Source organism: Stegastes partitus, unplaced genomic scaffold, assembly GCF_000690725.1.
Source record: "Stegastes partitus isolate 25-593 unplaced genomic scaffold, Stegastes_partitus-1.0.2 Scaffold112, whole genome shotgun sequence".
In the NCBI taxonomy this organism is placed as follows: domain Eukaryota; kingdom Metazoa; phylum Chordata; class Actinopteri; family Pomacentridae; genus Stegastes; species Stegastes partitus.
The window spans coordinates 552,819-572,873 of record NW_007577843.1 but is presented as its reverse complement, the minus strand read 5'-3'; the positions used below and the strand labels follow the sequence as shown (position 1 = coordinate 572,873).

General features: G+C 39.8%; 1 protein-coding gene across 5 annotated transcripts; it reads left to right on the top strand.

The window, feature by feature from the left end:
- The first annotated feature begins 4,016 nt into the window (after positions 1 to 4,016).
- On the top strand, positions 4,017 to 13,815 carry gtse1 (G-2 and S-phase expressed 1). 5 transcript variants are annotated; one of them, XM_008277993.1, is made up of 12 exons: positions 4,017 to 4,096; positions 4,391 to 4,432; positions 4,525 to 4,582; positions 6,381 to 7,032; positions 7,636 to 7,797; positions 9,160 to 9,301; positions 10,003 to 10,377; positions 11,015 to 11,069; positions 11,603 to 11,833; positions 11,974 to 12,196; positions 13,014 to 13,130; positions 13,470 to 13,815. In XM_008277993.1, the coding sequence occupies exons 2-12, from the start codon at positions 4,411 to 4,413 to the stop codon at positions 13,554 to 13,556; spliced, it is 2,124 nt and encodes a 707-aa protein (XP_008276215.1). In that variant the 5' UTR covers positions 4,017 to 4,096; positions 4,391 to 4,410; the 3' UTR covers positions 13,557 to 13,815. The 5 variants fall into 5 exon arrangements, with proteins under 5 accessions (XP_008276215.1, XP_008276214.1, XP_008276213.1 ...); XM_008277992.1 differs by having other exon boundaries at positions 6,381 to 7,065; positions 9,163 to 9,301; XM_008277991.1 differs by having other exon boundaries at positions 6,381 to 7,065; positions 13,473 to 13,815.
- The last annotated feature ends 6,240 nt before the right edge of the window (positions 13,816 to 20,055 follow it).

Below are 20,055 nucleotides of genomic sequence, written 5' to 3'. Positions count from 1 at the left end.
GTCAGAGCTCATTTTCATCTGCAGTGTTTCAGTGTGTCAGCAGACGAGCTGACGTGAGCAGACAGTGACGAGTTCAGGTTAGTTTTGTGTCGAGGTTTAACTTTGAGGATCTGTGACTGAAATGTTTAGTGTCAGTCAGCTTTACTGAGAGGGGAATTTTATTCTTACCGAGATGTGATTGTAGTCAGAAAGGTTTAAATTAAATGTCTAATGTTGGAATTTACGTTAGTATTTTTTAATAAAATGTTTTAGGGTGTTGTTGTTTCAAAAGATGTAAAACCAAAAGTTATTAAAAGTAAAAAAAAAAAATAAAAAAAAAACAAGCTTCAGAGCAGGATGTTTGTGATGCAGCTTCACGTCAGACAGACAAAGGAACGTGTCTGAAATGTTTGATCAGTGACAGATATGCAGATATCTTCACCACCACATGCCAAATAAGTAGAAATCTTGATGATTTTACATGTCACTTCACAGAAACCTCACAACAGTTCCACTGGCAGATGTCCTACTGTAGGATGCACACAGACTGTATCTGAAATATTCACTCTAAAATACTGAAGGATCTGACAAAATAACCTATAACAGGGATGTAAGCCTCAAATGCTGTTTTCTTATTCAATATTTTATATATCATAATAGAATCTATTTAGTGACAGTCGTCTTCCTCCCGTCTGCTGTGAGGTTAAAGGTAAAACTACATGGGAGACTCGTGGTTTCAAATAATATCTTTTGAGAATAAAGTTGAAATATTCGGAGAAAATAATAGTTAATGAAAATAAAGCCATACTTTCTTCTTTCTGGGAATAATCTCATAACTTTTTACAAGAGCATTTTTCCATAGAAGACATTATATTTTCAGAATAAAGATTTAAAGTTCCCAGTAAAAGGTTGTAATTTTACATTAAAAACATGAAAATGAACAATAAACTTGTTCATTTATGAATAAAATGGGCTGCAGGGTGGCGCAGTTGGTTAGAACTGTTGCCTCGCAGCAAGAAGGTCACCGGTTCACGTCAGGGTGGGGGCACTGGAATCTTTCTGCGTGGAGTTTGCATGTTCTCCCCGTGCAGCGTGGGGTCTCTCCGGGTTCTCCGGCTTCCTCCCACAAGGTCCAAAAACATGTTGAGGTTAATTGGTGATTCTGAATTGTCCGTAGGTGTGAATGTGAGTGTGCTTGGTTGTCTGTCTCGAAGTGTAGCCCTGTGATAGACTGGCGACCTGTCCAAGGTGTCTCCTGCCTTCGCCCTAAGTCAGCTGGGATAGGCTCCAGCCCCCCGCAACCCTAGGATTAAGCGGTGTATAGATAATGGATGGATGGATTTATGAAGAAAACCTCAATTATTTTGAAAATGTAAAAAAGACAAAGCTTACTAAATTAAGTCGATTTCTTAAAGAAATAGATGGCGGAATGAATGTACGGTTTAAACTCTATTAGAAAAAAAAATGACATTACAAGCTGTAATATTTTGAGAGTAAAGTAACAACAATAAGAAAAAAGCTAGTAATAGTAGTAGTACTTCTTTAACTGGTGAGATAAAATAAAACAGTGATCAAATTTCACAACAGATTTTGCTATAGTTCAAGAATAATGCTAGCAAACATGATGTTTTTGAACTAAGATGGCTACTTTCAAGCAAACAGTCATTATTTTACAAAAGATATTGATTATTATTAGAGTAGTGTTTTAACTTAATACAAGAGCAAAGGCAAGTCTTAATTTAGAAACACTATATCCTGCCAAAGGCATAAAAGGCATAATGTGTTACTACAAATTTAGTATTTTAAGATTAACATTAACATCATTTATGACTTAATAGCTTGAAAATCTTTCAAATTTTAATGTTTAAACAAACAAACAAACAAACAAAAATTCAGAAATTCAAGCTACAACATGTTAAAAACAAAGTGGTAATTTTCAAAAACAGTGGAAATTATAGAAGACCAAGTTGTGGAAAAATAAAGTTAGAACTTTGCAAAAAAAAAGCTATGGAAATATTTTGTGAACAGAATTTTAAAGTCCATAAATGCAATAAAAAAGGTAGACTATCAGAGCAAAGTCTTAATTTTACAAAAAAAAAACAAAAAAACAGTGCTTTTAAAAAAAATAATAATAATAATATTGTGACTATTAATATACTAATATTTGTAATTTTTTAAGAACTGTATTTCTTATCAGCATGCAAGACCTGAAGGTGATACAGAGCTGAATGGGGATAGTCTTGTGAAGAAAACATTATATATGTACAGTAAATATGGACAGCTGGGAAAAGTTAAAAAAGCACACATGTATGAAACAAATAGTGACTGAAAGAGAGAGTCTTTACTTATGTCATTGGTCTGACTTACCGATGACGGAGGACGCTGTATAAGAGTCGGTGAAGCTGTCAGACAAGTGATAACTGCTCTCTCTGGTGGTGAGAACATGAGCTGCTGCTTCATTCACACTGGAAGCTGCCCAGTACAACCAGAAAGAAAAGATTCAACCAGTGACCAGCTCCTTGTTGGTGAGTATGAGAGGCCTGTTTGTTCTTTCTAGCCTTTTGTTGATTTACTGACCTGGATAGATAATTTCAGGTTTCTTGGACTTCCTGGAGCCTTTTGGCATGTTACTAATGCATCCATTAGAAATGCCTTTAAACTGAATGTTATTTAACATTATTAATTAGGTTTTCATTCCAAATAACCTGCAGCTGGCCCAATATTGCTTGCTTCCAGGCAATATTATTGAATTAATTAATATGTATGATTAGTGTGTGGTGTTTAGCTTAGTTTGGTCACTTGTCGTACTTTTGACTTGTCAAAGTTTGTCTGTTGCTTTCAGCTATGAACTACCTTTGGGTAAGTTTTTGTTTGTTTGTTTGTTTGTTTGTTTTTTACTTTTAGCCATTTCAGCAATATTTTTTTTTTTACTTTTAGCCATTTCAGCAATATGGCCACTGCTTTAAGCTGTTTCAAAGATTCATTTAGATGGTCATTTTAACATTTGCTCATTATTTGTAGCAAAACATTTCAAACATTTCTTTTATTTGAAACATTATCTATCACTTTTAGCTATATCAGCCATATTCCCATTACATCCAGCTAACTGTTCAGCTTCACCTTCAGCTCTTTGTTGTGCTGCTCAAGCTGTTCTGAGCAGTTTCTGTGGTATGGCTAAAGGCGTTGTCCTGCGAGGGAAGGTTAATTAAACTTGGTCTGAAACAATGTTTAGGAAGGTACATGCTAAAGTAACATCCACATGAGTGCCAGCACACAAGGTTTCCCAGCAGAACACAGAAGGGGTACAGGACAGTTTTTGTCACTATAACTTTAACATTATAACATTATACCCCTAGTGCTGTGTGTCAATATTACATGGTGATTGTAAAAGATTTTTGCTCTAATTATCTGTATAGATTGCCTTTTTTCCTGTTAGACATATACTTATATGTATGTTTTCTGACAAAAATAACAACAATTAATATATATAAAGCATTAACTTTGTCTTGGATCACACTTCAAGGCCACGTGGTTAGAAAATCTTTAACAGATATGTCTTCCACAGACATTTTTTCTATTATTTTTTCTTATTAAATGAAAATATATTATTTTAATATTATAATTAAACATATTCAATATAATGTAATGTGTATATACACGTTGCATATCTATATTCTTATATAAATAAAGAAATCATTATATTACATGTTTAGTAACACTACAGAGAACACATAAGCATATAATAAAAGAGAGAAAAATTCAAACAAATCTGTACTCAAGAAAGAAATTAGTTCATTTTAAGCAACAAAATAGTCATACAAAGAACACAATTTAAAAAGAATTTAAGTAAGCATCAATTTATTCACATTAAAAAATACAACTATCTTAACCTGTACTGTAGGTATTAAAATCCGGAAACTGATTTGAACCTGCTTTGGACTACAAGCCCCACAACTCCTCTCAATCTTCCGTCACACACCCTCAACCAATGGCTGAATACGTCCGAGTCACATGACCATCAGCGCAGTGGATTTGAATTGTTTGAGAGGTTGTTCCTTTTCGTGTTGCACTTTGAATGCGGGGCAGAAAAGATTTGTGAGTTTCAAAGGAACTAAAGGTTTGTATTTATACATTTATGTGCGACTCCTTATAAGTCCCGTGCGCCGTTGCATGAACCTAAATGTACATTTAAACTCTTAATTAACGCAAATATCTGTTAAAGTTTGATCTAACTAACGGGCTAGGAGGCTAACGTTAAAGTTAGCATGGCGAGTAAAGATAAAGATGGAGTTGGCATGACGGTTAGAGATAATATTAGTGTTTAGATCCTGTCTCTGCGCTGTCTGTCAGTGTTAGAATAAAATATTGACATTTTAATTTAATGTTTAATCGGGACCAATCTGTTTCCCAGAGGGAAGAGCAAACAGCGGGATGGACAGTCGAGCTAACAGCGGTAAGTCAACACTCACTCCCTGGCCTCCAGACCCTGTTCATAACATGCTTGTGTGTTATTAACTCTTTAATCCCTTACTTGTGTCTCTGTAGATGTGTTCTTTCTGCCTGATGAGAAGTTTGACTTCGATGTTTCAATGTCACCTGCCAGGTAAGAAACACAGAAAGGTTCCTGTTGAACTGAACTTACTGCCAGGACTAGAATCACCACTTCTCTCACTGATACCAGCACTGCTTCGTTCACCTGACTGACAGGTTAACACTGTGAGGGAAGCTCTCAGGATACTGGATTTATAAAGTGGTTTTGGCCCAGGCGAACATCTTATCATTTCGTGTACAGTTAGATCATCAGCTCAAAAGAATACCTTTTTGAAAATAAAACCTGTACCTGAGTAACTGGGAATAGTCTTGTGACTTTGTCCCAAAGCATCAGGGAGTGGTGAAGTCTCTGGGCCAATCTGGTGTTAAAGGAAAAACAAAAATCAAGTTAAAAAATGTCTGGATCAACATTTTGCTGTCTTTTTCTGGGTTTAGTGGTGATGGCTTTCTAAAGCCTGCTGGCATACACAATTAAATGTTGCTTGTTTGTACACAAGTATACTTTGGTGTGTCTGTAAATGTGTATACTAATTGCAAAAACAAGTTCCAAAGAGTATTTAGACATTCTTTGTACAGTTTGTATGTAGTATGGAATCGGGACACACCTTACAGTTTGGAGACCTTTTTTGTGCTGTAATAGTGCTTAAGAGAGAGACCTGTGAAAACTTGTCATTGGGTGGGAAAATGAATTTGTTTCAAATTGATATCGCAATATTAAACAATGCAGTTAGCAAATGGCAAGGGTTGCAGTTTAGGTTCACAATACACAGTGCATCTGAACCAGAGGTTACACTGTCATGTCAGTGGATTTACAAAGTCACTCCATGCTCTTTTTGTGTCACATCTGCTTTTGCTGGAGTCTGGTGATAGTATTCATTCACATGTTTTTAGTCTTTCAAACAGTACATATTGATCTGAAGCTTGACTTTTAAAAAGTATCACAAGTCAAATCGCAATAAGATAGTTTCCATAAATCTATTCTTTCCAGAAAAGTCTATCTCCAGAAATATATTTTATTGGATTTTTAATGTTTCTCCTATTAGGTGTAAAGACAAAAAATAGACACTTTTCCTCTACAACATTATTTATAAGTATACATGTATATTTATAAGTACACGTTAAGTATCAGATCAGTATTTATGAAAACAGGATTGAAGAATTAAAAATGAAACTTCTTTTTGTTACTGCCATTATGCTGGAAATCTGTTGTGTGATCAAGCAAAATGGTGACATCTGCTGTGGACATTCTGGTACTGCACTGAATGGAAGAAGTACATTTGGGTAAAGCAGCTTTATTAATAAATCACATTCAGAAACAGGCAATTCAAAGTACTCTACTTAGACGAACAACAAATTAGAAGAATATTTAAAAACAGTGAGTAATAAGACAAGAATAAAATGAGATTTAAAAATACAGACAAATGGATGAAAATCAATGATATACTGACAGACAAAAGTAATGTAAAAAAAAAAATAAAAAATACAGTTATAGTGGGGCACAGTGCAGTGATAAGTTCCACTCAACGTAGACAACTTCATCTTGATGTTGACTCTGAACAGCACAGAGTTGGCAGTTTATTTGGTCTCACTAGTTGACTGCTTCCTAAAGATGCTAACACTGCAGCAATTCTACAAGGATCTCTTTTTATTACTGCATTATGAAACAGAGTCCAAACAGCAGCTTGTCCGCTGCTGGCATCTTTTTTTAGGTTTAAAAAATCCAGATGATTATAAACTGCTGTCACCGTTGTCCTTTATGATTTTGAAGTTAATATTCTGAATCATCACCGTTGTGAGCTGTTTGTTTCATTCTTAGCAGTCATGTCAGTAATGGTGTCTCTGCTCTGCAGCTCCATAGGCGATGAAGATGAAGACGAGGTGTTTGTGGGTCCCATCAGCCATAAGGAGAAGTGTGTATCTGTCAGTGTGGCATCACGGGTCGAGGATGGCAGTGGCGGTGTGCAGGCGAGCTGGAGCCCGCTGAGTGGAGATCAGCTGGAGGCTGTATGTCAGGAAGCCCACAGACTAGCCAACCAGCTGCAGAGTAGCGAGTCTCATGGCGAGGACATTGACATCACCAGCATGACCACCGACACCACGACTGAAAGAGAAGAATTTGTCGAGGACTCTAAGGCCAAACTGGGTATGCTGGGTCAGACTGCCAGTGTGCTCAGCCCCATCAAACGGCAGACCTTCTGTGTGCAGGACAGTCCCATGAAGGAGCTGCCACCTGCCATCCAGCGCAGCCTGCTGAGAGGGAGCGCCTCCAAAGCACCTGCATCCACACGACCTTCTATTACAAGAGTGTCATCCACTCGCCCTTCTGCTACGACAGCTTCATCCAGCCGCCCCACGACCAGACTCAGCACTTCCAGCCCTGTGATTGGACAAAAGGCCCAGGCCAGGATGTCGCTGCGAGGGAAAGCTGCGCTGGGGGTTGCTGCCGTGCTGCCTAGCAAGCCGGCTGCTCCAACAACTTCCTGTTCAGCCAACAAGAGCAAGGTGGAGAAAACAAGAATGCAACCACCAAGAAAAGTAGGATTTTCTAACACACAGCATGCAGTCTATAATGCACCTAAATATTTGATGACCCCACCCAGAAAATGAGCTTTGTGAGTCTTTGGTACATGCTTCTCTTTTTTTCTGATGCATTTAAAAACTAGGTGGAAGTGTTCAGTTGTAGAAACAGCAGTGAAGCAGAGCCAACATTGATTGTCTTTCGTATATGCATGGAAAAGTTTTTTAAACAGCACCTGCAATAAATTGTATTCAGTTGGGAACTTGTTAAAACTAGTTAAAAATTTGAGACATGATTATTTGCTTTTGACGGCTGGATAGAAAGAAGGCTAAGACAGTGGTGTCTACATGGTAAATATGTAGCTACTGTTAGCATAGCACAAAACATGAACTGTAGGGTTGAAGATGTTTCTGGAAATTCTTCTCCTTTTCTTGTAGTAAACTGGAAGGTTTAGGTAAATATCAGCTCCTGGCATTCAAGCGGAATTCAAACATCTCATATGTGATCAAAACCTTTAGAAAAAGCTATTATCTGGTAACAGATCAATGATATTGTGGTGATGTCAGCTTTCTTATTTCCTGTTTCAGGTGGTAGGGGCTTTGAGACGGAGCCCGTCCTCTCATCTCTCCAGCAGGACAGAATCAAATGAGGATCTGCTCTCTGATTCAGCGAGTGTGGCCTCTGACGTCAGTGACTCCTCCCTCAACTCCAGCCTTTTGGGAAAACGCACACTGGCTCCACCCACCAAGGTAACACATCTACCCAAACACTTGCACTTGCATTACCTATGAATAGTTCAGTTCCTGCCCCTGCATTTCTGGTATGTGCCAAATTGCTACTTAAAAAGTTCCTGTGGAGTTTTCCTGTAATGAAGTAGAAGTCAAATTTGATTTCCACTGTTCACCAAAGCTACTATACCTCAAATACTCTTACCTCAGTTCATTTCGCACCTTGAACATGGGAAACTGTTCATTTTCACAACCAATTGTGTCTACTTAAGGTGTACCAAATGTGTGTAATGCATTTTCATCTTCATGAAACATTTGTAAAGCAGTCTTTGCCTTGACCCACCCACCACCACCGATAATGGCGCTTTTCTCTTTCTTCTCTTTTCTCAGTTTATACTAAATGGAAATAAACCTTTTCCACTCATATATTGTTGAAATTCTATTTGAACATTTCTTTGTGGCTGTTGCCTTGAGTTTGATCACACTCTGAGTGCTACAAGATTGTATAGTCTTAACAACAGTCTTACTCAGTGGATATAGGATGTGGGAATAAGCTGGAGCTTGGCTGCTCATTTTAGTCAACTTTGTCTTCTCGTTCTAGTATCTACATGTTGCTGTTTTCAAAATTGAAGTCACTTTGGGAAACAACAACAACCTCCAGGCAGCAAACTATCACAATGACAATGTCAAGTTTTCATGACAGCACTCGTCTCCCTGCGTGTAAATGTTCCACCAAAACAAATCCGTTCATGACAGGTTTAAATAAACACAAACAAGTCATGGTGTTTTTCCCCCGAAAGGCAGATATTGAATTGTGGGGTACACTTGGTTCTGTGCTTCACGTGTGTGTTAAGTGTAGCATACATTAAAATTTTTAAAGTGGGACTAAGGCTGATTTGATGTGGCTGTAAACATTATTAAAATATTCTTTTCACACTGATCAATAATTATCACAGTATATGTTTAGTATTTTCAGACAATTGTTATAAATTCTGCATCCCTGAGTAGACACGTATTTACATCACTTGAACCCTAATGGGGTTTAAGTGATGTAAATTATCTCACCAGAAGGTGTAAATGAGCCTCTATGCAGACATCCTTGTACCCTCCAATTTGTTGTGACTACAGTACAATGCATGCATACGCACAATATGTATATACCCATCTACTGCGTATGTATGGAACATGAATAATTGCGTGTCCACAGCTGTTGTTTTGCGCACCTCCAAGGGAATACAGCTTTGACTTCAATGTGAAAAGTAAACACTATATGTAAGCAAAATTGCAACTGAACACATTTCATTAAACTAATCATGATTTATTACAATTTCCTCATAGACATCCTATGATGATGTGGAAATAATTTATCTTTTTATTTTTCAGCAGAATGTTGGTGTGAGGAACCTGTCAGGTGTGAAAGCTCCGCCCCTTCAGAGCAGAAGGGTGACAGACAGAAAGAACACATCCTCATCTTCATCCTCCGTGTCCAGCTTCAACTCCAGCCTGTCTATGTCCCCTGCTAAAGGTATGATCCAGCGAAGAGCCACAGTACGCCTGCATCAACCACACACTGGCAAGAAGGAGATAATGTTTGAACATGTAATATGTTACAAATATTACTGGAGGAAGAGCACCTGCAGCAGTGGATTTTGTTGTAAAAAGAAGTCACATTTGTGTATTAGTACATTTGAAGGCACAGAGAAAAATTCTTTAGCAATTGCAAGCTCTGTATTTCTCTCCTACAAACAACACACAAGTTACATCCTCTCAAAGTCTTTTCTATAAATTCAGAATCTTAAATGCTCATTTCTTTGCTACAGATGCTGCAGTAAATATGGTGCAAAACATTCTCACACCTGTATCAAATAATGTGAAGTCAAGAAGAACATTTGTGGCATCCAATGTGTGAATTCAGAGTAACCCTAACCCCACATATTTTGTACATTTCTGACAGTAATAAATAGAAATAACAGGTCAGCTACCCGCTAACAGTCATGAACTATCTGCTGAGTGCTATGGCAGCAAAACCAGTTTGGCTAACAGTAAACCAGCTAACTTCTTGCCAGTTAAGAGCTAAATAATCAGCTAATATTTAATTGCACAACTATTTAGTTGTGCAGTTAAATGAACAGCTAACTAATTAAAAGACTGTGGACTATTCAGCTAGCTTCTGATCTACCATCATATCAGAATGTGCTGCAGTACAGGTGTTCTGTCTCCTCTCAGGTAAACTGAACTCTTCTCTGAATCGGAGTCTGAGCGGCTCCACTGTCCTCGCCCCCAGCAACGTCAGCAGACCTCGCCGCTCCACTGTCTATGCTGCCGCAGAGCCAGTGTCCTCCACTGCTGGCCGCCGCTCACTTTCCACACAGGCCAAGAAGCTTTCTGAAGCAGAGCGTGTCAAAGCTGCTAGATCCACACCGCTAAAGAGAGCTGAGGCCACACCGCTCCAGTCAGTACCCACCAAGAGGCTTTTGGAGAGGTCTGCCTCCACCACGTCCTCAGGCCAGCCACAGAGCAGATTAAAGGCCAAACCTAAACCCGAGGCCCTGGTCCCACCGACACCCAGCACAGGAGGAAAAGGAGTCCACTGTCCAGATGGTGAGAGACAAAGACAATGTCAGAGCTGTAGATTTAAGAATTTCTTTGTAATAGGACAATGGTATGAAGTTGTTAGATGTACCTTGACATGTTTCGGCGTTCCATCAGCTAACAACTTCGTACCATTGTCCTATTACAAGGAAAATTCTTAAATCTACTTGTATTTTAAAGGACAAAATGAACGTCTTTGCTACATAATGTCAGAGCTGTTTATTCAGTTAAAAGATCAGTTTCATGCTTGATTTTATTTGGAAAACGATTCTGTTCTGATCAAATATGACAATAGTTGGATTATTTAATCCAAGAAAACATCAGATCCAACCCAGACAAAGCATGAGCTGTTCTTGAAACCTTACCTCAATCAGTGTAGCCATCAGCTGCTCAACATGCGCCGTGACAGACACAACTCTGTGTAGGTTACCTGTAAACCCTGCTGCAGGGACCCAGAGCCTCAGTGTGGTTCTCTAACAAAATATGACAAACCCAATCTAAGAGTTTAGCGCCTACTGGTCTGACTGAAGTGCTTTTGTTTTCATTTAAATCTTTGGGATCAAATTAATGTGGGTTTTCAGTTTCAGCGTTTGATTCTTTGATGTAGCTGTCTGTTTCTCATTCTGTTTTTGTGTGTCATCTCCAGATGTCTCCAAGGTGTTGAAACCAAAGAGGCTGATGTCTACTAACAGCATGGACAGGTAGACAATGTCTCACTCCACCTCTACACTAAACCACTGTCAAATATAAATGTTGCAGCCAGCTGCAGTTTCTGTCTTGTCAGTTGTACACTGACATCATTCATGTGTATGAAAGTAAGTCAGATTTTGTTACAATGATGAATTTGTTCAGAACTTCAACCTCATCAATTTGAAATAATGACTTTTACTGTTAGTAATTCTTGTGAACAAAACATGCCCACAAACAGAGCAGAACCTTGTGTGATCATTTGGAAGTTGAGACAGATGCCCATCTCTACAGAAGTGCTTGTGAATGTGTGAATGGTGGAACTAATTAGATTGAAATGAGAAATTTACAGCAAGTACTGCTGAATATTATGAATTGTGAACATGCCATTCAGGTTTAAAAACAAACTTTGACACTCCTTTAATACACGTGCTGTCCCATCTGTGCTGCTTCAGTCTGAGGTCTAGAGTTGGATTTGTTGGGGATACATTCTACCAGCCATTAAGTTTTTTACAGGTCAACCACCTAACATCTTCCTTTCCTATAGTGTTTATCAGAAGCCATCTTCTGGTTCTCTGACACCCTCTGCTAACAGCTGCAAGTCCCTGCAGTTGAAGGCTCGGCGCCCCTCTGCCCTCCCAACACCAGTGAAACGCAGGACTTCTGCCATCCCTGCCCCCACGCCCACCAACCGATCCCAGACTGTAAGGCCTCCAGCCATCTCTAACTCTGACTCCCACCCCACCCCGATCTCAGCTAGGAAAGAACGCAGTTGCAGGTGAGATGCTTTAAACTTAAGTCCCCCTAACCAGTCGCAAAAGGGCTCTCTGATCTCTGAGGGGCAGACCAACTGCTGGTCACCTGCTTTCACCCATGAAACATCATCACTCTGTTGTTGAATTTGTCTTCTTCTTGTAGTCCTCTTCCCACATACACACAGGAGGAGGAACCTGCTGAGGCTCTCCACATCCAGCCCTTCTGTCTGGAGGAGGAGCACCTTCCCTCCCCGCCCTCAAACACTCAGCAGCCTGACCAATCAGAGAGCATGGATCCTGAAGCACCGAGTCAGAGTGAATCTGTGCCCAGCAGAAACCTGATGGAACTGGAGACTTCCGAGGAGAGCAACAGCAAGACACAGGAGGTCAGAGGTCACATAAACGCCAGTTAGAAGTGTCTGCAAAAGAATTTTTAAATCCTGGATTTCTCTGGAATTAAATTTGAAAAGCAATTGTATTGTCATAAAATCTGTGTATTATAACATGAGTGACACAAATATCCTTTTTTTTTATTCTGCAAGCACAAAGACAAATACAGAGTTGTAGGTCTTTGGTTCATGGATCATTAGGATGTGTCCAAGCACAACCTTAGCATGTGTACCTGTAGCAGCACAGTGTAACATGGCTAGCTAAAATGGAATATAACTTAATGAGTGAGGTGATCAATGAATTCACCCCCAGCAAGTCACATAAGTGCTCTGAGCAACAGGCCTATATTATTGTCTGAACAGTGCAAAGTGCTATGACCTGAGCTTATAGCATCTCAGATTTTCAGACTGAGGCAGATGGTTTGAGTCTTTATTTAACTTGTCTAATGATGATGGATAAAAGATGACTTTCAATAGGAGCTCTTTCAGGTGTATTTCAGCCACATATACTGGGGTTACTTTGAAGCAGCTGGGATCATTAAGAATTCACTGACGGTAAAGTGGACAATCCTGTGTAATGACTGCACTGCATGGATTTAAGGAGAAGCTTTTCACCAACAATTTGTTGAAAAACAAATATTATCATCAAACTTAAAACAGATTCTGTGTCTGTAGCCTGAAAGTAAAGGATAGGATCATTCATTGTGTCCAAAACCTTGATTCACTTCAGAATTCTTTCCCCAATTTCTGTCTGATCAGTTTAATTCCTTAAGAGTACCTCATTATTCTGACGATCTCTGTGGTCTCTCCACAGGTTCTTTTGCTGGACCTTCCACCTCCAACTCTGCAGCCTCAAGAGAAACTGCTCATCGACTTGACTAACACGCCTGACTTGATCCGCACCAGTAGTAAGAGCTGCACCACCACTCAGGTAACTGACATCCACCTCGGTGTCCAGACAGATGATGTGTTGTTATAATACAGCAAAAGAGTATATGGACAGCCCTACTTGTGTACTTAATTGCACTTTGGTCTGTTTTAAGATACTGACAACTATATTTTAAACAGTGTTGTCCAAATTGTATCAAGCAGATACAATTTGTCAAATTGTCAGGCGGGAGGCGATGTGTTTGAAGAGTGCAGGTGGAATCATATCATATGGGAGTCTTAAAGGATATAATAGTTTTTAGTTTTTTTCTTGACTAGATTTTGAAATCACACCTTTTAAAATGACTTTATTTATGTATTTCACGCATTTGCTTTGTTTCAGCAGCTGATTGACTTGAGCTCTCCACTTATCAAGTGGAGTCCAGATGACAAGAGGGACAACGCTCCGCTCATCAACCTGTCCTTCTGATTGGCGTCCTCCTGAAACCCTTGATCTCTGCAGCTTACTGGATTCAACAGGTGTCTGTCTTTGGAAACTAAAGATACTCATCTCCTTGATTTATTGAGTTTTTATCAGTAAAGTATTTACTGGAACAGAGTACTATGTTTCAAATAATGAAAATATTCTGAGCTTGCTGAAGTTTTTTAGCACCATTGTACTTTTATTTGTTTCTATTGCTGCTCTTAATTAATGTTTGAATAAATGTTATTAATTTCACTACTGTAAACACTCATGCTCATGTGTTTTCATGTGCTGCTAAACTTAGTCATAAATACATCAAAGTTCACTCAAGCCCAAACTGAAAACAAAAAACTATTAAAATTAGAGCTGCACGTTATTTTGTTTCAGACATTTCATGGCATTGTGTAATAGTCAACTCGCAGGATGTGCAATGCGAAGCAAGGCAAATTAACTGAAACATGTCATGTTACAACTTCTTTTTGTTACTTGATACAAAACTTGCACAGTTCTCATTTTTTCATGACTAATCTACAAGAGAAGGTTGGGGGGGGGGTTTTAGACTTTCTTTACAAGACATGGATTTTGACATGAAGGCTTGACATGTACACAGCAAAAAGAAAATGTGTTTGGAAATAAAATGCAACATCAGTTGTAGCGCTGCACAATTAACGGAATATTAATCACGATCATGATTTTGGCTTCTCGCAATGAGATAAAGGCGACTGCGGTCCACTCAGAAAATTTGCCCGTAGCAAATAGCCCATTTAGATAAAATCACTTGGTTTCAGCATGGTTGAATCTGACATTAGAACGCATTATTTAACTCTTCAGAAGAACCTGTGGTTACGTCTATCTAAGCAGCTGCAATGTAGAAACTGAGAGGAGACTAGAGTCTGCTCTGTGCACAGCCACCCAGTTAGCTTCCCCCATAACCTGCATGTGAGGCATTTAGGGAACATCGGTAAATTGTAGTGTCTACTTATAGGTAAATATTCAGCAAGTGATGCCCTAAATTCAGATGAAGCAGAACCTTATTTGAAGTCTTACTTTATTGCTAATTTGTTCGTTAGCAAAGGTGTAGCACCACAAAAAATTTAAAGCAATACTGTGATCATTTTAATATGAAAGAGCAAAAAAAAAAAAAATAAAGCCGCAAGCGGCGATGGACGGGTCTTCGCACTTCAGCAGGTGTCGGACGCGGCACACGTCGGGGTTGCGGCAGAATGCTGTTGTGGCGCTGTTTGTCCACAGACACGCCGCTTGATGAAGACTCACAATTGTTGGTATGAGTCATTATCAACGTCTAAAGGCTCACCTCATTCCATTTGAGGTGAATACAGTCAACCTGCTAATAAAAGTGTAAAACATGTTCTTTCCTATTGCCAGCAGGTGGCGCTATGACTGTGAATGGATATTGGCATATGGGTTTCATCAGGGTATTAAGTATGCAAAGTTTGAGGCAGATTGGAGCATGTACAGGGTCGTTCCTTTGTGATGGCGAAGGATCAAAAATCAGAGGGCGGCCACACCCTTCAACGAAATACAGAGCTTTTGAGAAATTTTTACTTTCAAATAGTACTCTACATGCTACCTGAAATTCAGCGCTCTGTGGTTTACCCCCTAGGAGGAGTATGTTCATGGTGGAGAAACAGAAAATCCAAAATGGCAGACTTCCTGTTGGGTTTAGGTGAATAGCACCCAGGCTTTTCTGTTCGTCTGGATGTGCTGCAAATGTCCACCAAATGTCATGGATGTAGGTGAAACGTGCTGGCCGTAGTAGATGTTACAAATGCACATGAGAGTGCAAAACACATGCTTTTCTGTTGCAAGCAGGTGGCGCTATGACTGTGAATGGATATTGCCATGTGGGTTTCATCAGGGCAAGACTGTGATCAAGTCTGTAAAGTTTGAGGCAGATTGGAGCATGTACAGGGTCGTTAGACACCCTTCGTTTTGGATGGCGAATCATCATAATTCAGAGGGCTGCCATTGCCACGCCCTCAGACTTTTGTGGAGTGTTTTGATAACTTTTAATCACCAAGCCCTGTTGTATGCGCTGGCCAAATTTGAGGCGTGTAGGAGTTAACCCCTAGGAGGAGTTCGCTCTTGAATATGACAAAAACCACAAAAAACTGCAGTTATTTCAAAATGGCAGACTTCCTGTTGTGTTTACGGTATGGGTCCAAGAGGCTTTTTTGTGCGTCCTTTGTGCTTTCCATATGCCTACCAAATTTTGTAAATGTCGGTCAAACGTCCTGCGGGGGCTAATGGAGAAATGGCTGCAACGGCGCTATAGAGCCATTTTGCCAAACTGGCATACATTGTCTGTGGTTGAGTTGATAGTGACTCGTATGCTAATTTTGGTGAGTTTATGAGCATTCCAAAGCTGTCAAAAAATCCTTTCTGTGTCAAAGCAACTATGCGTGGCAACACTGTTGCTTGAAAATGCAAGCGCTTCGCACTGTAGCATCATCAATGTAGGAAGACTTAGCTGACCAATTTTATGAATGATATCACAAAGTTTAAAGCAATGGCACATGGAAGTGTAATGCCTCAAACAGCCTGTTACCAATAGGTGGCGCTATGACTGTGAATAGATTTGAGCATATGGATGTGATCAGGACAGCAGTCTGATCAAATATGAAAAGTTTGAGGCAGATTGGAGCATGTACAGGGTAGTTAGACAGTACTTCCTCTTTTATGTCGAAGGATTAAAAATCAGAGGGCCGCCGTGGCCACGCCCTTTGACCTTTGCAGATGATTTTGACAACATTTTACCTTCAAGGCGTTTTCTACATGCTACCCAAATTTCAGCACTCTGTGACTTACCCCCAAGGAGGAGTTAGCTCAGGTTGGACAAACGAAGAATCCAAAATGGTGGACTTCCTGTTGGGTTTAGGGTATGGCTGTCACTGACTTTTTTGTTCGTCCTGACCTCCTCCATATACCTACCAAATTGTGTAGGTCAAGGTCAAACGTGCTTCAGATGGAACTCCGTTGAAATTTTCAAGGTGGCGCTGTGGAGCCATTTTGGCATTGAGATGTCCAACTCCCTTAAAATATCAAATTTTTTGCCAGTTCTGATGTGTGTGGCGATTTTGGTGAGTTTTCGTGCATGTTTAGGCCCTCAAAATCGCATTTCAAAAGTCGGTATAAAAATTAAAGCTGCAAGCAGCGTTGGACCGGCCCTCGCACTTCCGCGTGTCAGATGCGGCGCATGTCGGGGTTGTGGCAGAAATGTGCTCTGAGCAAGGTGACAATCACCTAACCGTAACCCTAACCACGTATGAAGTTAATACGGTCAACCGGCTAATAAAGGCAAATGCAAGTGTAAAACATAAAATTCAAAGAGCCATTTGGACCCGTTTTGGCTGTGGCTCAGGTGTTAGAGCGAGTCAGTTGATGATCGGAATGTCGGCGGTTCGATTCCGCCCTGTAACCTGTTTCATGGTCGTTGTGTCCTTAGGCAAGACACTTCACCCACCTTGTGAATGCGTATGAATGGATTGTTTGAGGTGGTGGTCAGAGGGGCCATAGGCGCAGAATGGCAGCCACGCCTCTGTCAGTCTGTCAGCTGTGGCTACAATCGTAACTACCACCACCACCAGCATGAATGTGTGTGAATGAATAATTGACAGTGTAAAGCGTCTTTGAGTGTCTAGAAAAGCGCTATATAAATCTAATCAATTATTAACGTGGGTCTTGTGGTCTGCACTCAGCATTTTTGACTTAATGATGAACCTGCACCTAATTTAGGAATGAAAATTACAGGTTACAAACATGGAAGAGTCCTAATTTAAATGCTCTCCAATCCTACCAGGAGCTGGTAGTGAGCCTTCCTTTAGCGACATAGAAATTATAGCACACAAACTGACTTTCATTGTGTTTCACACTATCTGCTAACTTCTGTTTGTCATTGCTGAGGAGGACATCTCAATGATTTTCTCCTCTTCAGGTGAAAAACTCAAAGGCATTTTGCGACTGAAATCTGTTTGGTTTGAAGGTTTGTTCCTGTTGCTGTTGCTGCTATGGCTGCTCCTGATGTTGCTGCTGCTGTTGTCACTGCTGCTGTCACTTATACTACCCAATATCTCCTCCCAAGTAGCCACACCCTGATCAGCAGCCTCCCTCATTCTCACGTGGCCTGCCAAACCCATTGGTTTTGCAGTGGATTCGAAGGTGATGGGGATAAGAGTCCACTTGATTGTGTTGCTGGGTGTCTGTGCTTCACCACTAGACCTCCTATGGCTGCTACTGACACCCTGCGTGTTGTTCTCTGTAATAGAGGAAAACCAGTCAACAACTTGGGTCTTCTGCATTGCATTTCATTTATTGATCAACCTGCACCCAATTCAAGCACTAAAGTTACAGTTTACATCAGTACAGACTGAGTTTAGGTGATACAATAGGAGAAGCAAGAAATAAAAGCATCCAAGCTTTTTGGATCTTTCAGATATATATCTCATATATGTCATACATCTCTCATGGTTTTGTGTATTTGATACAAAGCCAGTAGCATTCTGAGTTCATCCATGACAATGTGTGTCATCTCAGGCTGGATGACAGCCCTCGATCATATTTCACATGAATAATGGGGCTCATTGGCTCCATGCAGTGCAAAAACCAAAACCAAAATATTCATGTCAAGTAATTCAGTCAACAATGTGTCACTTTTTTCTAAAAGTTGTGCAACACAACAATCTGCCAGCAACGAGTGACTTCCAAATCAACGTGGAACTGAACTGAATTCTGTCACATTAACGTAAAAGCTGCAGCAGCACAAGATGAGAGACGCTGCAGATTAAATACGCGTTGTTACACCTTCACAAAAATACAGCAGCTCAGTTTGTCACGAAACACTGATCTGCTCTTGTAAAGAGTCAGAACACATGACATTGTTGAAGTTTCTCGAGTAAAACCAAGATATTCTGTGATACGAATGCTCTCAGATGTCGGAAGTGTGTGTGCACTGCTACAGAGTGAGTGTTCTATGTCTCTGCTGCCTTTAGAATGATACACGGAATGTGACATTACAATGAGGGGATTCTGAACAACCAAGACTATGGAATTTAGTTAGAAATAAATAAAATGATAATAACAATCCAAACAGGAATCATTTATTTCAGATATTTTTTTCATACATTGATTGTATATCCATCTTGTAGAAGAAGTCAGCTGATTAAATGCAGCCCATGTGGAAAGTTTGTTCCTTGTTCTTTTTCCACAGCAGTGATGAGTCTCAACTACCTGCTGTTTACTCCATCACTCAGTGGTTTTCCATAAAGTCTCTTCAAGCAGACAGTTGATATGTTTAAAAGTGACTGTCTGTGGTTTGGACCACAAACATCAGAGTTGTTGAGTCCACTACATCAGTGCACAGTTTGTAATCTGTGCGACACCTGAAGAACGACTCAGTAAGCACAGACATCACCATCATGTCTCCTCAGGAACACCACATCTACAGTTGATCACAGGCCTTCATTAAGACTCATCCACTGCCACTATCTACCTGGTAACTTCCTGCTTTGCAGGCTACAAATGTCCTACTTCACGACTGGGCCTACAGCTGAAACCTGTACTAAACAATACATATCAAGTATTACTGGAGTATCTGCACACACCTGATAAAAAGTACAAATAAAATACAAATAAAAAGTATTCACCTGACTAGTTTCATTCTAGCACAGTCACTCTGTGTTTGAGGACAGCCTGCTCTCAGCAGATTTACACATGTGCCATATTTCTTCATGATGGATTTAACTCTCCTTCAAGAGATATTCAGTGACTTAGAAATGTTCTAGTAAATACTGACTTGAAGGAAGTGTATAACTATGAATTCACTTATTTTACTTTTTAATTTTGTAATAAATTGACATTACTTTGTACAAATCTGTTTTGAGTTTGATGTGAAAATCGTTTTTGTAAATTCTACATAAGAAAAAATAAATGAATTGACCATGACTCAGTGTTGAGAAGCAATATAAGGGAGAAACCTCCAAGTGGGAGGGGACTGAAAACTCTTCATACACACTGTATGTTTTATAGAATTCTACGTCTTTTTTTTCTGTTTGTCTTTGATTTTGGCAAATAAGGTCTGTTGATACTATTTCCCTTCTAACTGTATCTGTAATACAACAGCATTGAGTTCACTCTGCTGTCTGTTTTCTCTCCTCTCACCTCAACTGGTCAAGGCTGATAGCCTGAAACTTGCCGTGCCGCTGGTTGCTTCCTGTTAAAGGGAGTTTTTTTCTCAACAGTTTGCAGAGAGGGAATCATTGAATTGTTGGATTTGTTGTGTTTCTCCCGACACTGTAAAGTCTTGACTTTATGTGAAATTCAGTTGAACTCAGTTTCATTTGTATAGCGTCAATTAACAGCATCTGTCATCTCATAGCACTTCACATCCAACCCAGTCACACAGCAATTCATGAACCTCCAGAAACTTCATCTATTGATTCGTGTCCGAGGACACGAGTTGCCCAATTTTTTTTGTGTTCCCCACTAC

What these genes read in the sequence shown, in the direction of transcription:
- gtse1 (XM_008277989.1), top strand. Translation starts at nt 4,411, where the DNA reads ATGGACAGTCGAGCTAACAGCG. An exon ending in GGACAGTCGAGCTAACAGCG is followed by an intron (nt 4,433 to 4,524) that starts GTAAGTCAACAC and finishes GTGTCTCTGTAG; the next exon opens with ATGTGTTCTTTCTGCCTGAT. An exon ending in GCAACAGCAAGACACAGGAG is followed by an intron (nt 12,197 to 13,013) that starts GTCAGAGGTCAC and finishes GTCTCTCCACAG; the next exon opens with GTTCTTTTGCTGGACCTTCC.